At 64.3% G+C, this 17987-nt stretch overlaps 2 protein-coding genes across 2 annotated transcripts in view; one reads left to right on the top strand and one right to left on the bottom strand.

Annotated features, from left to right (window-relative positions):
• Positions 1 to 17987, bottom strand: part of LOC138734474 (uncharacterized) — a 108253-nt gene that overhangs the window by 35603 nt on the left and 54663 nt on the right. The window lies entirely within an intron of this gene.
• Positions 2426 to 17987, top strand: part of LOC138734512 (eukaryotic translation initiation factor 3 subunit C-like) — a 32017-nt gene continuing 16455 nt past the window's right edge. Inside the window, exons 1-10 of the mRNA XM_069882219.1 lie at positions 2426 to 2454; positions 3260 to 3365; positions 4838 to 4903; positions 5164 to 5353; positions 6186 to 6311; positions 8317 to 8368; positions 9947 to 10050; positions 11934 to 12058; positions 14450 to 14594; positions 16116 to 16219. Coding sequence (XP_069738320.1) covers positions 3268 to 3365; positions 4838 to 4903; positions 5164 to 5353; positions 6186 to 6311; positions 8317 to 8368; positions 9947 to 10050; positions 11934 to 12058; positions 14450 to 14594; positions 16116 to 16219 — 1010 coding nt within the window. The 5' untranslated portion in view covers positions 2426 to 2454; positions 3260 to 3267. The remainder of the gene's footprint in view (positions 2455 to 3259; positions 3366 to 4837; positions 4904 to 5163; positions 5354 to 6185; positions 6312 to 8316; positions 8369 to 9946; positions 10051 to 11933; positions 12059 to 14449; positions 14595 to 16115; positions 16220 to 17987) is intronic.

Genomic DNA, 17987 nt, shown 5'->3' with positions numbered 1-17987 from the left:
GAACCAAGGAGAAGTCAAGAGAACCCAGTATGAACCAGTATAAACCAGTAGAACCTCATCTTGATCCAGTATAAACCAGTAGAACCTCATCTGGACCCAGTAGAAACCAGTATGGACCTCAAGAAGTCAAGAGAACCCAGTAAGAACCAGTATGAACCAGTAGAACCTCACATGGACCCAGTAGAACTTCATGTGGATCCAGTAGAAACCAGTATAAACCAGTATGGGCCATGAGAACCAAGGAGAAGTCAAGAGAACCCAGTATGAGCCAGTATAAACCAGTAGAACCTCATCTTGATCCAGTAGAAACCAGTAGAACCTCATCTGGACCCAGTAGAAACCAGTATGGACCTCGAGAAGTCAAGAGAACCCAGTAAGAACCAGCATGAACCAGTAGAACCTCACATGGACCCAGTAGAACCTCATGTGGATCCAGTATAAACCAGTAGAACCTCATCTGGACCCAGTAGAAACCAGCAGAACCTCATCTGGATCCAGTAGAAACCAGTAGAACCTCATCTGGACCCAGCAGAACCTCATCTGGATCCAGTAGAAACCAGTAGAACCTCATCTGGATCCAGTAGAAACCAGTAGAACCTCATGTGGACCCAGTAGAAACCAGCAGAACCTCATCTGGACCCAGTAGAACCTCATCTGGATCCAGTAGAAACCAGTAGAACCTCATCTGGACCCAGTAGAACCTCATCTGGATCCAGTAGAAACCAGTAGAACCTCATGTGGATCCAGTAGAAACCAGTAGAACCTCATGTGGATCCAGTAGAAACCAGTAGAACCTCATCTGGACCCAGTAGAACCTCATGTGGATCCAGTAGAAACCAGTAGAACCTCATCTGGACCCAGTAGAACCTCATGTGGATCCAGTAGAAACCAGTAGAACCTCATCTGGACCCAGTAGAACCTCATGTGGATCCAGTAGAAACCAGTAGAACCTCATATGGATCCAGCAGAACCTCATCTGGATCCAGTAGAAACCAGTAGAACCTCATGTGGATCCAGTAGAAACCAGTATAAACCAGTATGGGCCATGAGAACCAAGGAGAAGTCAAGAGAACCCAGTATGAACCAGTATAAACCAGTAGAACCTCATCTTGATCCAGTATAAACCAGTAGAACCTCATCTGGACCCAGTAGAAACCAGTATGGACCTCAAGAAGTCAAGAGAACCCAGTAAGAACCAGTATGAACCAGTAGAACCTCACATGGACCCAGTAGAACTTCATGTGGATCCAGTAGAAACCAGTATAAACCAGTATGGGCCATGAGAACCAAGGAGAAGTCAAGAGAACCCAGTATGAGCCAGTATAAACCAGTAGAACCTCATCTTGATCCAGTAGAAACCAGTAGAACCTCATCTGGACCCAGTAGAAACCAGTATGGACCTCGAGAAGTCAAGAGAACCCAGTAAGAACCAGCATGAACCAGTAGAACCTCACATGGACCCAGTAGAACCTCATGTGGATCCAGTAGAAACCAGTAGAACCTCATCCGGACCCAGTATAAGCCAGTAGAACCTCATCTGGACCCAGTAGAAACCAGTATAGACCAGTATGGACCACGAGAAGTCAAGAAAACCCAGTAAGAACCAATAGAAGCCAGTAGAACCTCATACGGACCCAGCAGAACCTCATTGGGATCCAGTATAAACCAGTATAGACCAGTATGAACTACAAGAAGGCAAAAGAACCCAGTAAGAACCAGTAGAAACCAGTAGAACCTCATATGGACCCAGTAGAACCTCATCTGGATCCAGTAGAAACCAGTAGAACCTCATGTGGATCCAGTAGAAACCAGTAGAACCTCATCTGGATCCAGCAGAACCTCATCGGGATCCAGTATAAACCAGTAGAACCTCATGTGGAGCCAGTAGAAACCAGTATAGACCAGTATGGACCAGGAGAAGCTGTTACAGGCCCTGTACAAACCAGTAGGAACCACAGAATCCAGTATAAACCAGTATAAACCAGTATAAACCAGTATAAACCAGTATAACCTAGTATAGACCCAGTATAAACCAGTAGAACCTCATCCAATCCCAGTATAAACCAGTAGAATCCAGTTTATGGCATTATAGACTAAGCACGAACCAGCAAACCCCGGTATAAACCACTAAAACCTCATAAAGACCCAGTATAGCTTTATATAGGTCCGCTAGAAACCAGTATAAACCAGTATAAACCAGTATAAACCAGAATAAACCAGTATAAGCTCCCACGGATCAAGCACAAACCAGTAAATCCCAGTATCCCCAGTGCGAACTGAATGGAGCCCCAGTACAAACCAGTTTGGCCCCTATGGGGACCCGTAGAGACACCCCCCCCCCGGAACTACATTTCCCGTCGTCCCCCGCGCGCCCGCTTCCGGCGCCGCCACAGGCGGGAGGCCCACGCAGTGACGTCACTTCCGCCCGCAGCCGCCATTGCGCTCGCGGCCCCGGTGAGCGCCGCGTGGGGAAGGGGGGGGGGGGGCGAGCGAATCTGTGGGGCGGGATCTATGGGGCTGGGATCTATGGGGCCGGGATCTATGGGGCCGGGATCTATGGGGCAGAGGGGGCAGGGATCTGTGGGGCAGGGATCTGTGGGGCAGAGGGGGCTGGAAGGCTAAGGCCTTAATGTGGGATAGGGTCTCTCTATGGGGCAGAGGCCTCGCTGTGGGGCCCCTCTCTGTGGGGCAGGCGCCTCGCTATGGGGCAGGGGCCTCGCTATGGGGCAGAGGCCTCGCTGTGGGGCCCCTCTCTGTGGGGCAGGGGCCTCGCTATGGGGCAGGGCCTCACTGTGGGGCCCCTCTCTATGGGGCAGGGGCCTCGCTATGGGGCAGAGACCTCGCTATGGGGCAGGGGCCTTGCTGTGGGGCCCCTCGCTATGGGGCAGAGACCTCGCTATGGGGCAGAGACCTCGCTATGGGGCAGAGGCCTCGCTATGGGGCAGAGTCTTGCTGTGGGGCCCCTCGCTATGGGGCAGAGTCTTGCTGTGGGGCCCCTTTCTATGGGGCAGGGGCCTCGCTATGGGGCAGAGGCCTCGCTATGGGGCAGGATCCATTTGAAAAGTGAGGCCTTAATGTGATTCAAAGCCTCGCTATGGGGCAGGGGCCTCGCTATGGGGCCCCTCGCTATGGGGCCCCTCACTGTGGGTCAGGCCCCTCGCTATGGGGCAGAGGCCTCGCTATGGGGCCCCTCTATGGGGCAGGCCCGTCGCTATGGGGCAGAGGCCCCTCGCTGTGGGTCTGACCCCCGTCCCCTCAGTTCCCACCATGTCTCGCTTCTTCACCACGGGATCCGACAGCGAAACCGAATCCTCCGCCTCGGGGGACGAACCCGCCCCCAAACCCGCCGGCGGCGCCTACGGGAAGTGCGTGGGGCTGGGGGGGCCGCTATGGGGCAGCTATGGGGCTGGGGGGGCCGCTATGGGGCAGCTGTGGGGCTGGGGAGGCCACTATGGGGCAGGGAGGCCACTATGGGGCAGGGGGTGGATGTGAAGGAGCCGGGAGATGGGGCTGGGGGGCAGGTTTGAGGGGCTGGGGGGCAGTTGGGGGGGCGCTATGGGGCAGCTATGGGGCAGGGAGGCTGCTATGGGGCAGGTTCGAGGGGCTGGGGGGCAGCTATGGGGCTGGGAGGCCGCTATGGGGCAGGTTTGAGGTGCTATGGGGCAGGTTTGAGGGGCTATGGGGCAGGTTTGAGGGGCTGTGGGGCAGCTGGGGGGTGCTATGGGGCAGCTATGGGGCTGGGAGGCCGCTATGGGGCAGGTCTGAGGGGCTGTGGGGCAGGTCTGAGGGGCTGTGGGGCATCTGGGGGGTCCTATGGGGCAGCTATGGGGCTCGGGGGGCCGCTATGGGGCAGGTCTGAGGGGCTGTGGGGCAGCTATGGGGCAGGGAGGCCGCTATGGGGCAGCTATGGGGCTGGGAGGCTTCTATGGGGCAGGTCTGAGGTGCTATGGGGCAGGTTTGAGGGGCTGGGAGGCCGCTATGGGGCAGCTGTGGGGCTGGGAGGCTGCTGTGGGGCAGGTTTGAGGGGCTGTGGGGCAGCTATGGGGCTCGGGGGGCCGCTATGGGGCAGGTTTGAGGGGCTGTGGGGCAGGTTTGAGGGGCTGTGGGGCAGCTGGGGGGTCCTATGGGGCAGCTATGGGGCTCGGGGGGCCGCTATGGGGCAGGTCTGAGGGGCTGTGGGGCAGCTGGGGGGTCCTATGGGGCAGCTATGGGGCTGGGAGGCCGCTATGGGGCAGGGAGTGGCTATGAGGGAGCTGTGAGATGGTGCTATGGGGCAGGTTTGAGGGGCTATGGGGCAGGTTTGAGGTGCTGTGGGGCAGGTTTGAGGGGCTGTGGGGCAGCTGGGGGGTCCTATGGGGCAGCTATGGGGCTGGGGGGGCCACTATGGGGCAGGTCTGAGGGGCTGTGGGGCAGGTCTGAGGGGCTGTGGGGCAGCTGGGGGGTCCTATGGGGCAGCTGTGGGGCTGGGGGGGCCGCTATGGGGCAGGTCTGAGGGGCTGTGGGGCAGGTCTGAGGGGCTGTGGGGCAGCTGGGGGGTCCTATGGGGCAGCTGTGGGGCTGGGGGGGCCGCTATGGGGCAGGTCTGAGGGGCTGTGGGGCAGGTTTGAGGGGCTGTGGGGCAGCTATGGGGCTGGGAGGCTGCTATGGGGCAGGTTTTGAGGGGCTGTGGGGCAGGTCTGAGGTGCTATGGGGCAGGTCTGAGGTGCTATGGGGCAGGTCTGAGGGGCTGTGGGGCAGCTGGGGGGTCCTATGGGGCAGCTATGGGGCTGGGAGGCCGCTATGGGGCAGCGCTATGGGGCTGCCCCACATTTTTCTTCCCCCCCCCCCCCCCCCCCAGGCCGCTGCTGCTGAGCGAGGATGAGGAGGACACCAAGAGGGTCGTGCGCAGCGCCCGGGACAAGAGGTGTGTGGGGCAATCTATGGGGCAATCTGTGGGGCAGGCTGTGGGGCAGCCCCACAGCATCTATGGGGCGGGATTTGAGGCGTGTGGGGCGGGATGTGGGGCAGGGAGAGCGGAGCGAGACCCCCCTTCGAGCCTCCGCTGCTCGAGAGGCCTCGCTCCACGCCCCACGGATCCCTCTGTGGGGCAATCTATGGGGCAGGCTGTGGGTCAATCGATGGGGCGGCTCAAGGGGGGTCTCTGCCCCCCCCAAAAAAAAAAAGGTTCGAGGAGCTCAGCAACCTGATCCGGACGATCCGCAACGCCATGAAGATCCGCGACGTGACCCGCTGCCTGGAGGAGTGGGAGGCGCTCGGCCGCGCCTACGCCAAGGCCCGCGGCGTCCTGGACCGCGACGGGGCCCCCCGGTGCTACATCCGCATCCTGGCCGACCTCGAGGACTACCTCAACGAGGTGGGGGGCTGGGGGGTCTGTGGGGTCTCTGTGGGTCTCTGTGGGGTCTCTATGGGGTCTCTGTGGGGTCTCTGTGGGGTCCCTATGGGGTCTCTGTGGGGTCTCTATGGGGTCTCTGTGGGGTCTCTATGGGGTCTCTGTGGGGTCTGTGGGGTCTCTGTGGGGTCTCTATGGGGTCTCTGTGGGGTCTCTGTGGGTCTCTATGGGGTCTCTATAGGTCTCTGTGGGGTCTGTGGGGTCTCTGTGGGGTCTCTGGGGTCTCTGTGGGGTCTCTGTGGGGTCTGGGGGGTCTCTGTGGGGTCTCTGTGGGGTCTGGGGGGTCTCTGTGGGGTCTGGGGGGTCTCTGTGGGGTCTCTGTGGGGTCTGGGGGGTCTCTGTGGGGTCTCTATGGGGTCTCTGTGGGGTCTCTATGGGTCTCTGTGGGGTCTCTATGGGGTCTCTGTGGGGTCTCTGTGGGGTCTCTGTGGGGTCTGTGGGGTCTGTGGGGTCTGGGGGGTCTCTGTGGGGTCTCTATGGGGTCTCTGTGGGGTCTGTGGGGTCTCTGGGGTCTCTGGGGGGTCTCTGGGGGGTCTCTGGGGGGTCTCTGTGGGGTCTGTGGGGTCTCTATGGGGTCTCTGTGGGGTCTCTGTGGGGTCTCTGTGGGGTCTCTGTGGGGTCTCTGTGGGGTCTCTGTGGGGTCTCTATGGGGTCTCTATGGGGTCTATAGGTCTCTATGGGCTCTATAGGGTCTCTATAGGGTCTCTATGATCTCTCTGGTCTGTGGGGCGCCGTGGGGCGCCGTGGGGCGGGCTCTGGGGTGCCGTGGGGCGCTGAGGCTCGGGGTCCCCCCCAGCTCTGGGAGGACAAGGAGGGGAAGCGCCGTATGAGCAAGCCGAGCGCCCGCGCGCTGGGGACGCTGCGGCAGAAGCTGCGCAAGCACAACCGCGACTTCGAGGCCCAGATCAGCGCCTACAGACAGGTCGGGGGGCGCTATGGGGCGGGGGGGGCGCTATGGGGCAGGAGGGGGTCGCTATGGGGCAGGAGGGGGTCGCTATGGGGCAGGAGGGGGTCGCTATGGGGCCCTATGGGGCAGGAGGGGGGCGCTATGGGGCAGGAGGGGGGCGCTATGGGGCGCTATGGGGCAGGAGGGGGGATCTATGGGGCAGGAGGGGGGCGCTGTGGGGCAGGAGGGGGGTGCTATGGGGCAGGAGGGGGGAGCTATGGGGCGCTATGGGGCAGGAGGGGGGCACTATGGGGCAGGAGGGGGTCGCTATGGGGCATGGGGGGCTGCTATGGGGCGCTGTGGGGCAGGAGGGGGTCACTATGGGGCAGGAGGGGTCGCTATGGGGCATGGGGGGCTGCTATGGGTCACTATGGGGTAGGAGGGGGTCGCTATGGGGTGGTGTGGGGCAGGAGGGGGGATCTATGGGGCAGGAGGGGGTCGCTATGGGGCAGGAGGGGGTCGCTATGGGGCAGGAGGGGTCGCTATGGGGCATGGGGGGCTGCTATGGGTCGCTATGGGGCAGGAGGGGGTCGCTATGGGGCAGGAGGGGGGATCTATGGGGCAGGAGGGGGGCGCTATGGGGCACTATGGGGCAGGAGGGGGGCGCTATGGGGCAGGAGGGGGGATCTATGGGGCGCTATGGGGCAGGGGGGGGGCCCTATGGGGCAGGAGGGGGTCGCTATGGGGCGCTATGGGGCAGGAGGGGGGCCCTATGGGGCAGGAGGGGGTCGCTATGGGGCAGGAGGGGGGCCCTATGGGGCAGGAGGGGGTCGCTATGGGGCGCTATGGGGCAGGAGGGGGGCCCTATGGGGCAGGAGGGGGTCGCTATGGGGCAGGAGGGGGGCAGGAGGGGGCACTATGGGGCACTATGGGGCAGGAGGGGTCGCTATGGGGCAGGAGGGGGGCGCTATGGGGCAGGAGGGGGGATCTATGGGGCAGGAGAGGGGCGCTATGGGTCACTATGGGGCAGGAGGAGGGCACTGTGGGGCAGGGGGTGTCACTATGGGGCAGGAGGGGGGCACTATGGGGCGCTATGGGGCAGGAGGGGGGCGCTATGGGGCAGGAGGGGGGCGCTATGGGGCAGGAGGGGGGCCCTATGGGGCGCTATGGGGCAGGAGGGGGGTGCTATGGGGCGCTATGGGGCAGGAGGGGGGCCCTATGGGGCGCTATGGGGCAGGAGGGGGGCCCTATGGGGCAGGAGGGGGGCGCTATGGGGCAGGAGGGGGGCCCTATGGGGCGCTATGGGGCAGGAGGGGGGTGCTATGGGGCGCTATGGGGCAGGAGGGGGGCCCTATGGGGCGCTATGGGGCAGGAGGGGGGCCCTATGGGGCAGGAGGGGGGCGCTATGGGGCAGGAGGGGGGCCCTATGGGGCGCTATGGGGCAGGAGGGGGGTGCTATGGGGCGCTATGGGGCAGGAGGGGGGCCCTATGGGGCGCTATGGGGCAGGAGGGGGGCCCTATGGGGCAGGAGGGGGGCGCTATGGGGCAGGAGGGGGGCAGGAGGGGGGCGCTATGGGGCAGGAGGGGGGCGCTATGGGGCGCTATGGGGCAGGAGGGGGGCGCTATGGGGCACTATGGGGCAGGAGGGGGGCGCTATGGGGCAGGAGGGGGTCGCTATGGGGTGCTATGGGGCAGGAGGGGGGATCTATGGGGCAGGAGGGGGGATCTATGGGGCATGGGGGGCTGTTATGGGTTGCTATGGGGCAGGAGGGGGGCGCCGTGGGGCAGGAGGGGTCACTATGGGGCAGGGGAGAGTCACTATGGGGCAGGAGGGGGGGCGCCGTGGGGCAGGAGGGGGTCGCTATGGGGCAGGAGGGGGGATCTGTGGGGCAGGAGGGGGGATCTGTGGGGCGTGCGGGGGGATCTATGGGGCAGGACGGGGGTCGCTATGGGGTGGAGGGGGATCTATGGGGCAGGAGGGGGTCGCTATGGGGCAGGAGGGGGGATCTATGGGGCAGTCCCCTAACCAGCCGCCCCACAGAACCCGGAGCAGTCGGATGAGGACGAGGAGAAGAAGAGCGGAGACTCCGAAGGTGAGAGATGTGGGGCAGGATCTATGGGGCAGGGAGCTGTGGGGCAGGAATCTATGGGGCAGGGCTCTTGGGAGCAGAATCTATGGGGCAGGGCTCTTGGGAGCAGAATCTATGGGGCAGGGATCTATGGGGCAGGGATCTATGGGGCAGGGCTCTAGGGAGTAGAGTGTATGGGGTGGGATCTATGGGGTCAGAATCTATGGGGCAGGATCTATAGGGCAGAATCTATGGGTCAGGGAGCTGTGGGGCAGGATCTATGGGGCAGGCCTCTAGGGAGCAGGATCTATGGGGCAGGGATCTATGGGGCGGGGCCCTAGGGGTCAGAATCTATGGGGCAGGATCTATGGGGTGGGATCTATGGGGCAGGGCTCTAGGGGTCAGAATCTATGGGGCAGGATCTATGGGGCCAGGGCTCTAGGAGTCAGAATCTATGGGGCAGGGCGCTAGGGGTCAGAATCTATGGGGCAGGATCTATGGGGCCGAGGCTCTAGGGGTCAGAATCTATGGGGCAGGGCTCTAGGGGTCAGAATCTATGGGGCCGGGGCTCTATGGGGCCGGGGCTCTATGGGGCCGGGGCTCTATGGGGCAGGGCTCTATGGGGCAGGGCTCTAGGGGTCGGAATCTATGGGGCAGGATCTATGGGTCAATCTATGGGTCAATCTATGGGGCAGAACAGGTCCGAGAAGGATCTTTGAGGCAGGATCTGTGGGGTTGGATCTCTCTGGGATGGAATCTATGGGGCAGGATCTATGGGGCAGGGCTCTAGGGGTCAGGAGCTATGGGGCAGGGATCTATGGGGCAGGATCTATGGGGCAGGGCTCTAGGGGTCAGAATCTATGGGGCAGGATCTATGGGGCCGGGGCTTTAGGGGTCAGAATCTATGGGGCAGGATCTATGGGTCAGAATCTATGGGGCAGGGCTCTATGGGGCAGGACTCTAGGGGTCAGAATCTATGGGGCAGGATCTATGGGGCCGAGGCTCTAGGGGTCAGAATCTATGGGGCAGGGCTCTAGGGGTCAGAATCTGTGGGGCAGGATCTATGGGGCAGGTCTCTAGGGGTCAGAATCTATGGGGCAGGGCTCTAGGGGTCAGAATCTATGGGGCAGGGCTCTAGGGGTCAGAATCTATGGGGCAGGATCTATGGGGCAGGGCTCTAGGGGTCAGAATCTATGGGGCAGGATCTATGGGTCGATCTATGGGTCAATCTATGGGGCAGAACAGGTCCGAGAAGGATCTTTGAGGCAGGATCCGTGTGGTTGGATCTCTCTGGGATGGAATCTATGGGGCAGGATCTATGGGGCAGGGCTCTAGGGGTCAGGATCTATGGGGCAGGGATCTATGGGGCAGGATCTATGGGGCAGGGCTCTAGGGGTCAGAATCTATGGGGCAGGATCTATGGGGCAGGATCTATGGGTCAATCTATGGGGCAGAACAGGTCCGAGAAGGATCTTTGAGGCAGGATCTGTGGGGTTGGATCTCTCTGGGATGGAATCTATGGGGCAGGGAGCTGTGGGGCGGGGATCTATGGGGTGGGGATCTATGGGGCAGGATCTATGGGGCAGGATGTGTGGGTCGCAGGCTCCAGCTCGTCGGACTCGGACGAAGACGCCGACGTCTCCTCGTTCCTCAAGAAGAAAGAAGGAGGCGGCGACGCTCGGGGCCGATTCCTTAAGAAGCTGGAGGTGGGATCTGTGGGGCTGGATCTATGGGGCTGGGGGGGGGGATCTGTGGGGCTGGGGGGGGATCTGTGGGGCTGGGGAGGGATCTATGGGGCTGGGGAGGGATCTATGGGGCTGGGGGGGGGATCTGTGAGGCTGGGGGGGGGATCTGTGGGGCTGGGGAGGGGATCTATGGGGCTGGGGAGGGATCTATGGGGCTGGGGGGGGATCTGTGGGGCTGGGAAGGGATCTATGGGGCTGGGGAGGGATCTGTGGGGCTGGGGGGGGATCTGTGGGGCTGGGGAGGGGATCTGTGGGGCTGGGGGGGGATCTGTGGGGCTGGGAAGGGATCTATGGGGCTGGGGAGGGATCTGTGGGGCTGGGGGGGGATCTGTGGGGCTGGGGAGGGGATCTGTGGGGCTGGGGGGGGATCTATGGGGCTGGGGGGGGATCTGTGGGGCTGGGGGGGGGATCTGTGGGGCTGGGGGGGATCTATGGGGCTGGGGAGGGGATCTGTGGGGCTGGGGAGGGGATCTGTGGGGCTGGGGAGGGATCTGTGGGGCTGGGGGGGGATCTGTGGGGCTGGGGGGGGGATCTGTGGGGCTGGGGGGGGGATCTGTGGGGCTGGGGGGGATCTATGGGGCTGGGGAGGGGATCTGTGGGGCTGGGGAGGGGATCTGTGGGGCTGGGGAGGGGATCTGTGGGGCTGGGGAGGGGGATCTGTGGGGCTGGGGGGGGATCTGTGGGGCTGGGGAGGGGGATCTGTGGGGCTGGGGAGGGGATCTGTGGGGCTGGGGAGGGGATCTGTGGGGCTGGGGGGGGATCTGTGGGGCTGGGGGGGGGATCTGTGGGGCTGGGGGGGGGATCTGTGGGGCTGGGGAGGGGATCTGTGGGGCTGGGGAGGGATCTGTGGGGCTGGGGAGGGGATCTGTGGGGCTGGGGGGGGATCTGTGGGGCTGGGGAGGGGATCTGTGGGGCTGGGGGGGGGATCTGTGGGGCTGGGGAGGGGATCTGTGGGGCTGGGGGGGGATCTGTGGGGCTGGGGAGGGATCTGTGGGGCTGGGGGGGGATCTGTGGGGCTGGGGGGGGGATCTGTGGGGCTGGGGGGGATCTATGGGGCTGGGGAGGGGATCTGTGGGGCTGGGGAGGGGATCTGTGGGGCTGGGGAGGGATCTGTGGGGCTGGGGGGGGATCTGTGGGGCTGGGGGGGGATCTGTGGGGCTGGGGGGGATCTATGGGGCTGGGGAGGGGATCTGTGGGGCTGGGGAGGGGATCTATGGGGCTGGGGAGGGGATCTGTGGGGCTGGGGAGGGGGATCTGTGGGGCTGGGGGGGGATCTATGGGGCTGGGGAGGGGGATCTGTGGGGCTGGGGAGGGGATCTGTGGGGCTGGGGAGGGGATCTGTGGGGCTGGGGGGGGATCTGTGGGGCTGGGGGGGGGATCTGTGGGGCTGGGGGGGGGATCTGTGGGGCTGGGGAGGGGATCTGTGGGGCTGGGGAGGGATCTGTGGGGCTGGGGAGGGGATCTGTGGGGCTGGGGAGGGGATCTGTGGGGCTGGGGGGGGGATCTGTGGGGCTGGGGAGGGGATCTGTGGGGCTGGGGGGGGATCTGTGGGGCTGGGGAGGGGATCTGTGGGGCTGGGGGGGGGATCTGTGGGGCTGGGGAGGGGATCTGTGGGGCTGGGGGGGGATCTGTGGGGCTGGGGAGGGATCTGTGGGGCTGGGGGGGGATCTGTGGGGCTGGGGGGGGGATCTGTGGGGCTGGGGGGGGGATCTGTGGGGCTGGGGGGGATCTGTGGGGCTGGGGAGGGATCTGTGGGGCTGGGGAGGGGATCTATGGGGCTGGGGGGGGATCTATGGGGCTGGGGGGGGATCTGTGGGGCTGCCCCCTAAGTGCGGCCCCCGCAGGAGGAGGAGGAGGACGAGGAGGAGTCGTCGGACGAGGATTGGGGCTCGGACGACTCGGACACCGACTCGGAGTCGGACGAGGACGACGGGAAATTCACCTCCCTGGCCTCCAAGTTCCTGAAGAAGTGAGGGCTGCCCCCCAAGTGTGGGGCAGGGGGGGGACCCCTAAGTGTGGGGCAGGGCTGCTATGGGGCTCGGCTGCCCCCTAAGTGTGGGGCTGCCCCATAGAAATGAGGCCAAAGGGGGTTTTCAGTGGATTTGGGGGGGCTCCTATGGGGCTGGGGAGGCTCCTATGGGTCCGAGCTGCCCCCTAAGTGTGGGGCAGGGCTGCTGGGGGGCCCAGCTGCCCCCTAAGTGTGGGGCTGCCCCATAGAAATGAGGCCAAAGGGGCTTTTCGATGGATCTGGGGAGGCTCCTATGGATCTGGGGAGGCTCCTATGGGTCTGAGGAGGCTCCTATGGGGCTGGGGAGGCTTCTATGGGTCCAAGCTGCCCCCTAAGTGTGGGGCAGGGCTGCTGGGGGGCCCGGCTGCCCCCTAAGTGTGGGGCTGCCCCATAGAAATGAAGCCAAAGGGGGTTTTCCATGGATTTGGGGAGGCTCCTATGGGTCTGAGGAGGCTCCTATGGGGCTGGGGGGGCTCCTATGGGGCTGAGGAGGCTCCTATGGGTCCGAGCTGCCCCCTAAGTGTGGGGCTGGGCTGCTATGGGGCCCAGGTGCCCCCTAAGTGTGGGGCTGCCCCATAGAAATGAGTCCAAAAGGGGTTTTCGATGGGTCTGGGGGGGCTCCTATGGGTCTGGGGGGGCTCCTATGGGGCTGGGGGGGCTCCTATGGGTCCGAGCTGCCCCCTAAGTGTGGGGCTGCCCCATAGGGACGAGGTCAAAGGGGGTTTTCAATGGGTCTGGGGGGGCTCCTATGGGGCTGGGGGGGCTCCTATGGGGCTGGGGGGGCTCCTATGGGTCCGAGCTGCCCCCTAAGTGTGGGGCAGGGCTGCTATGGGGCCCAGCTGCCCCCTAAGTGTGGGGCTGCCCCATAGAAATGAGGCCAAAGGGGGTTTTCAATGGATTTGGGGAGGCTCCTATGGGGCTGGGGGGGCTCCTATGGGGCTGGGGGTGCTCCTATGGGTCTGGGGGGGCTCCTATGGGGCTGGGGGGGCTCCTATGGGTCCGAGCTGCCCCCTAAGTGTGGGGCTGCCCCATAGGGACGAGGTCAAAGGGGGTTTTCAATGGATCTGGGGGTGCTCCTATGGGGCTGGGGGGGCTCCTATGGGGCTGGGGGTGCTCCTATGGGGCTGAGGAGGCTCCTATGGGTCCGAGCTGCCCCCTAAGTGTGGGGCTGCCCCATAGAAACGAGGTCAAAGGGGTTTTCAATGGGTCTGGGGGGGCTCCTATGGGGCTGATGAGGCTCCTATGGGTCCGAGCTGCCCCCTAAGTGTGGGGCAGGGCTGCTGGGGGGCCCAGCTGCCCCCTAAGTGTGAGGCTGCCCCATAGAAATGAGGCCAAAGGGGGTTTTCCATGGATTTGGGGAGGCTCCTATGGGTCTGAGGAGGCTCCTATGGGGCTGGGGAGGCTCCTATGGGTCCGAGCTGCCCCCTAAGTGTGGGGCTGCCCCATAGAAATGAGGCCAAAGGGGGTTTTCGATGGATCTGGGGAGGCTCCTATGGGTCTGAGGAGGCTCCTATGGGGCTGGGGGTGCTCCTATGGGGCTGGGGAGGCTCCTATGGGTCCGAGCTGCCCCCTAAGTGTGGGGCAGGGCTGCTAGGGGGCTCGGCTGCCCCCTAAGTGTGGGGCTGCCCCATAGAAATGAGGCCAAAGGGGGTTTTCGATGGATCTGGGGGGGCTCCTATGGGTCTGGGGGGGCTCCTATGGGTCTGGGGGGGCTCCTATGGGGCTGGGGGTGCTCCTATGGGGCTGAGGAGGCTCCTATGGGTCCGAGCTGCCCCCTAAGTGTGGGGCTGCCCCATAGAAATGAGGCCAAAGGGGGTTTTCGATGGATTTGGGGGGGCTCCTATGGGGCTGGGGAGGCTCCTATGGGGCTGGGGAGGCTCCTATGGGTCCGAGCTGCCCCCTAAGTGTGGGGCAGGGCTGCGGGGGGGCCCGGCTGCCCCCTAAGTGTGGGGCTGCCCCATAGAAATGAGGCCAAAGGGGGTTTTCAATGGATCTGGGGGCGCTCCTATGGGTCTGGGGGGGCTCCTATGGGGCTGAGGAGGCTCCTATGGGGCTGGGGAGGCTCCTATGGGTCCGAGCTGCCCCCTAAGTGTGGGGCAGGGCTGCGGGGGGGCCCAGCTGCCCCCTAAGTGTGGGGCTGCCCCATAGAAATGAGGCCAAAGGGGGTTTTCAATGGATCTGGGGGGGCTCCTATGGGGCTGGGGAGGCTCCTATGGGTCTGGGGGGGCTCCTATGGGTCTGAGGAGGCTCCTATGGGGCTGGGGGGGCTCCTATGGGGCTGGGGGGGCTCCTGTGGGTCCGAGCCGCCCCCCAAGTGTGGGGCTGCCCCCTAAGTGTGGGGCTGCCCCCTAGGGACGACGACAAGCGCGGGGGGGAGCGCAAGCGGGAGGAGAAGGCCAAGAAGAAGCTGGATCGGCGGAGCCGCCGCTACGAGGAGGAGGACGAGGAGGGCGACGGCGAGTGGGAGCGAGTGCGGGGGGGGGTCCCCCTCGTCAAGGTACGGGGGGCGGGGGGCACTTATGGGGCTGGGAGGGGGGCTGGGGGGGTAGTTATGGGGCAGAGGGGGTGGTTATGGGGCTGGGAGTGGGGCTGGGGGGGTAGTTATGGGGCAGAGGAGGTTGTTATGGGGCTGGGAGTGGGGCTGGGGGGGTAGTTATGGGGCAGAGGGGGTTGTTATGGGGCTGGGAGTGGGGCTGGGGGGATAGTTATGGGGCAGAGGGGGTGGTTATGGGGCTGGGAGTGGGGCTGGGGGGTTAGTTATGGGGCAGAGGGGGTGGTTATGGGGCTGGGAGTGGGGCTGGGGGGGTAGTTATGGGGCAGAGAGGGTGGTTATGGGGCTGGGAGTGGGGCTGGGGGGCGGTTATGGGGCTGGGAGTGGGGCTGGGGGGATAGTTATGGGGCAGAGGGGGTGGTTATGGGGCTGGGAGTGGGGCTGGGGGGTTAGTTATGGGGCAGAGGGGGTGGTTATGGGGCTGGGAGCGGGGCTGGGGGGGTAGTTGTGGGGCAGGGGGGGTGGTTATGGGGCTGGGAGTGGGGCTGGGGGGTTAGTTGTGGGGCAGGGGGGGTGGTTATGGGGCTGGGAGCGGGGCTGGGGGGTTAGTTATGGGGCAGAGGGGGTGGTTATGGGGCTGGGAGCGGGGCTGGGGGGTTAGTTGTGGGGCAGGGGGGGTGGTTATGGGGCTGGGAGCGGGGCTGGGGGGTTAGTTGTGGGGCAGAGGGGGTGGTTATGGGGCTGGGAGCGGGGCTGGGGGGTTAGTTATGGGGCAGAGGGGGTGGTTATGGGGCTGGGAGTGGGGCTGGGGGGTTAGTTATGGGGCAGAGGGGGTGGTTATGGGGCTGGGAGTGGGGCTGGGGGGTTAGTTATGGGGCAGAGGAGGTTGTTATGGGGCTGGGAGTGGGGCTGGGGGGTTAGTTATGGGGCAGAGGGGGTTGTTATGGGGCTGGGAGTGGGGCTGGGGGGTTAGTTATGGGGCAGAGGGGGTTGTTATGGGGCTGGGAGGGGGGCTGGGGGGTGGTTATGGGGCTGGGAGTGGGGCTGGGGGGTTAGTTATGGGGTAGAGAGGGTGGTTATGGGGCTGGGAGTGGGGCTGGGGGGGTAGTTATGGGGCAGAGAGGGTGGTTATGGGGCTGGGAGTGGGGCTGGGGGGTTAGTTATGGGGCAGGGGGGTGGTTATGGGGCTGGGAGTGGGGCTGGGGGGTGGTTATGGGGCTGGGAGTGGGGCTGGGGGGGTAGTTATGGGGCAGAGGAGGTTGTTATGGGGCTGGGAGTGGGGCTGGGGGGGTAGTTATGGGGCTGGGGGTCGGTTATAGGGCTGGGAGTGGGGCTGGGGGGGTAGTTATGGGGCAGAGGGGGTGGTTATGGGGCTAGGAGTGGGGCTGGGGGGGTAGTTATGGGGCAGAGGGGGTGGTTATGGGGCTGGAGGCTGGTTATGGGGCAGGCGCCGTGGGGCAGGGCCCCGTGGGCCCCGCCGTGGGTCGCGCTATGGGGCAGCCCCACATGTCGCGGTCTATGGGGCAGGAGAAGCCCAAGATGTTCGCGAAGGGCACCGAGATCACGCCGGCCGTCGTGGTGAAGAAGCTCAACGAGATCCTGCAGGCGCGCGGCAAGAAGGGCACCGACCGGTATGTGGGGCTGGGGGGGCCGCTATGGGGCTGGGGGGGCCGCTATGGGGCAGGGGGACTCGCTATGGGGCAGGGGACTCGCTATGGGGCAGCGCTATGGGGCAGAACCCCAAGTTCTCCTGGACCAGGATGGGTCGAGCTGCTCCTCTCAGGGTTCTATGGGGCAGGTGGTGGGGTTCTATGGGGCAGGGGAGGTCGCTATGGGGCAGGGGAGGTCGCTATGGGGCAGGGGAGGCTGCTATGGGGCAGAGGACTCGCTATGGGGCAGCGCTATGGGGCAGAACCCCAAGTTCTCCTGGACCAGGACGGGTCGAGCTGCTCCTCTTGGGGTGCTATGGGGCAGGTTGTGGGGTTCTATGGGGCAGGTTGTGGGGTTCTATGGGGCAGGGGAGGTCGCTATGGGGCAGGGGGACTCGCTATGGGGCAGGGGAGTCGCTATGGGGCAGGGGAGTCACTATGGGGCAGCGCTATGGGGCAGAACCCCAAGTTCTCCTGGACCAGGACAGGTTGAGCTGCTCCTCTCGGGGCGCTATGGGGCAGGTTGTGGGGTTCTATGGGGCAGAGGAGGCCGCTGTGGGGCAGGGGGACTCGCTATGGGGCAGGGGGACTCGCTATGGGGCAGGGGAGTCGCTATGGGGCAGCGCTATGGGGCAGAACCCCAAGTTCTCCTGGACCAGGACGGGTTGAGCTGCTCCTCTCGGGGTTCTATGGGGCAGGTTGTGGGGTTCTATGGGGCAGGGGAGGTCGCTATGGGGCAGGGGAGGTCGCTATGGGGCAGGGGAGTCGCTATGGGGCAGAGCTATGGGGCAGAACCCCAAGTTCTCCTGGAGCAGGACAGGTCGAGCTGCTCCTCTCGGGGTGCTATGGGGCAGGTTGTGGGGTTCTGTGGGGCAGGGGAGGCCGCTATGGGGCAGGGGAGGCTGCTATGGGGCAGGGGAGGCCGCTATGGGGCAGGAGGAGTCGCTATGGGGCAGGGGAGTTGCTATGGGGCAGCGCTATGGGGCAGAACCCCAAGTTCTCCTGGAGCAGGACAGGTCGAGCTGCTCCTCTCGGGGTGCTATGGGGCAGGTTGTGGGGTTCTATGGGGCTGGGGAGGCCGCTGTGGGGCAGGGGGACTCGCTATGGGGCAGGGGGACTCGCTATGGGGCAGGGGAGGCCGCTATGGGGCAGGGGAGTCGCTATGGGGCAGCGCTATGGGGCAGAACCCCAAGTTCTCCTGGACCAGGACGGGTCGAGCTGCTCCTCTCGGGGCGCTATGGGGCAGGTTGTGGGGTTCTATGGGGCTGAGGAGGTCGCTATGGGGCAGGGGGACTCGCTATGGGGCAGGGGGACTCGCTATGGGGCAGCGCTATGGGGCAGAACCCCAAGTTCTCCTGGAGCAGGATGGGTCGAGCTGCTCCTCTCGGGGCGCTATGGGGCAGGTTGTGGGGTTCTATGGGGCAGGGGGACTCGCTATGGGGCAGGGGACTCGCTATGGGGCAGCGCTATGGGGCAGAACCCCAAGTTCTCCTGGACCAGGATGGGTCAAGCTGCTCCTCTTGGGGTTCTATGGGGCAGGTCGTGGGGTTCTATGGGGCAGGGGAGGCCGCTATGGGGCAGGGGAGGCCGCTATGGGGCAGGGGACTCGCTATGGGGCAGGGGACTCGCTATGGGGCAGCGCTATGGGGCAGAACCCCAAGTTCTCCTGGACCAGGACAGGTTGAGCTGCTCCTCCCGGGGTTCTATGGGGCAGGTTGTGGGGTTCTATGGGGCAGGTTGTGGGGTTCTA

This window comes from Phaenicophaeus curvirostris, unplaced genomic scaffold (genome assembly GCF_032191515.1).
Source record: "Phaenicophaeus curvirostris isolate KB17595 unplaced genomic scaffold, BPBGC_Pcur_1.0 scaffold_84, whole genome shotgun sequence".
Taxonomy (NCBI): Eukaryota; Metazoa; Chordata; class Aves; order Cuculiformes; family Cuculidae; genus Phaenicophaeus; species Phaenicophaeus curvirostris.
The sequence above is the reverse complement of the archived record's forward strand: the minus strand, read 5'-3'. Positions and strand labels throughout refer to the sequence as shown.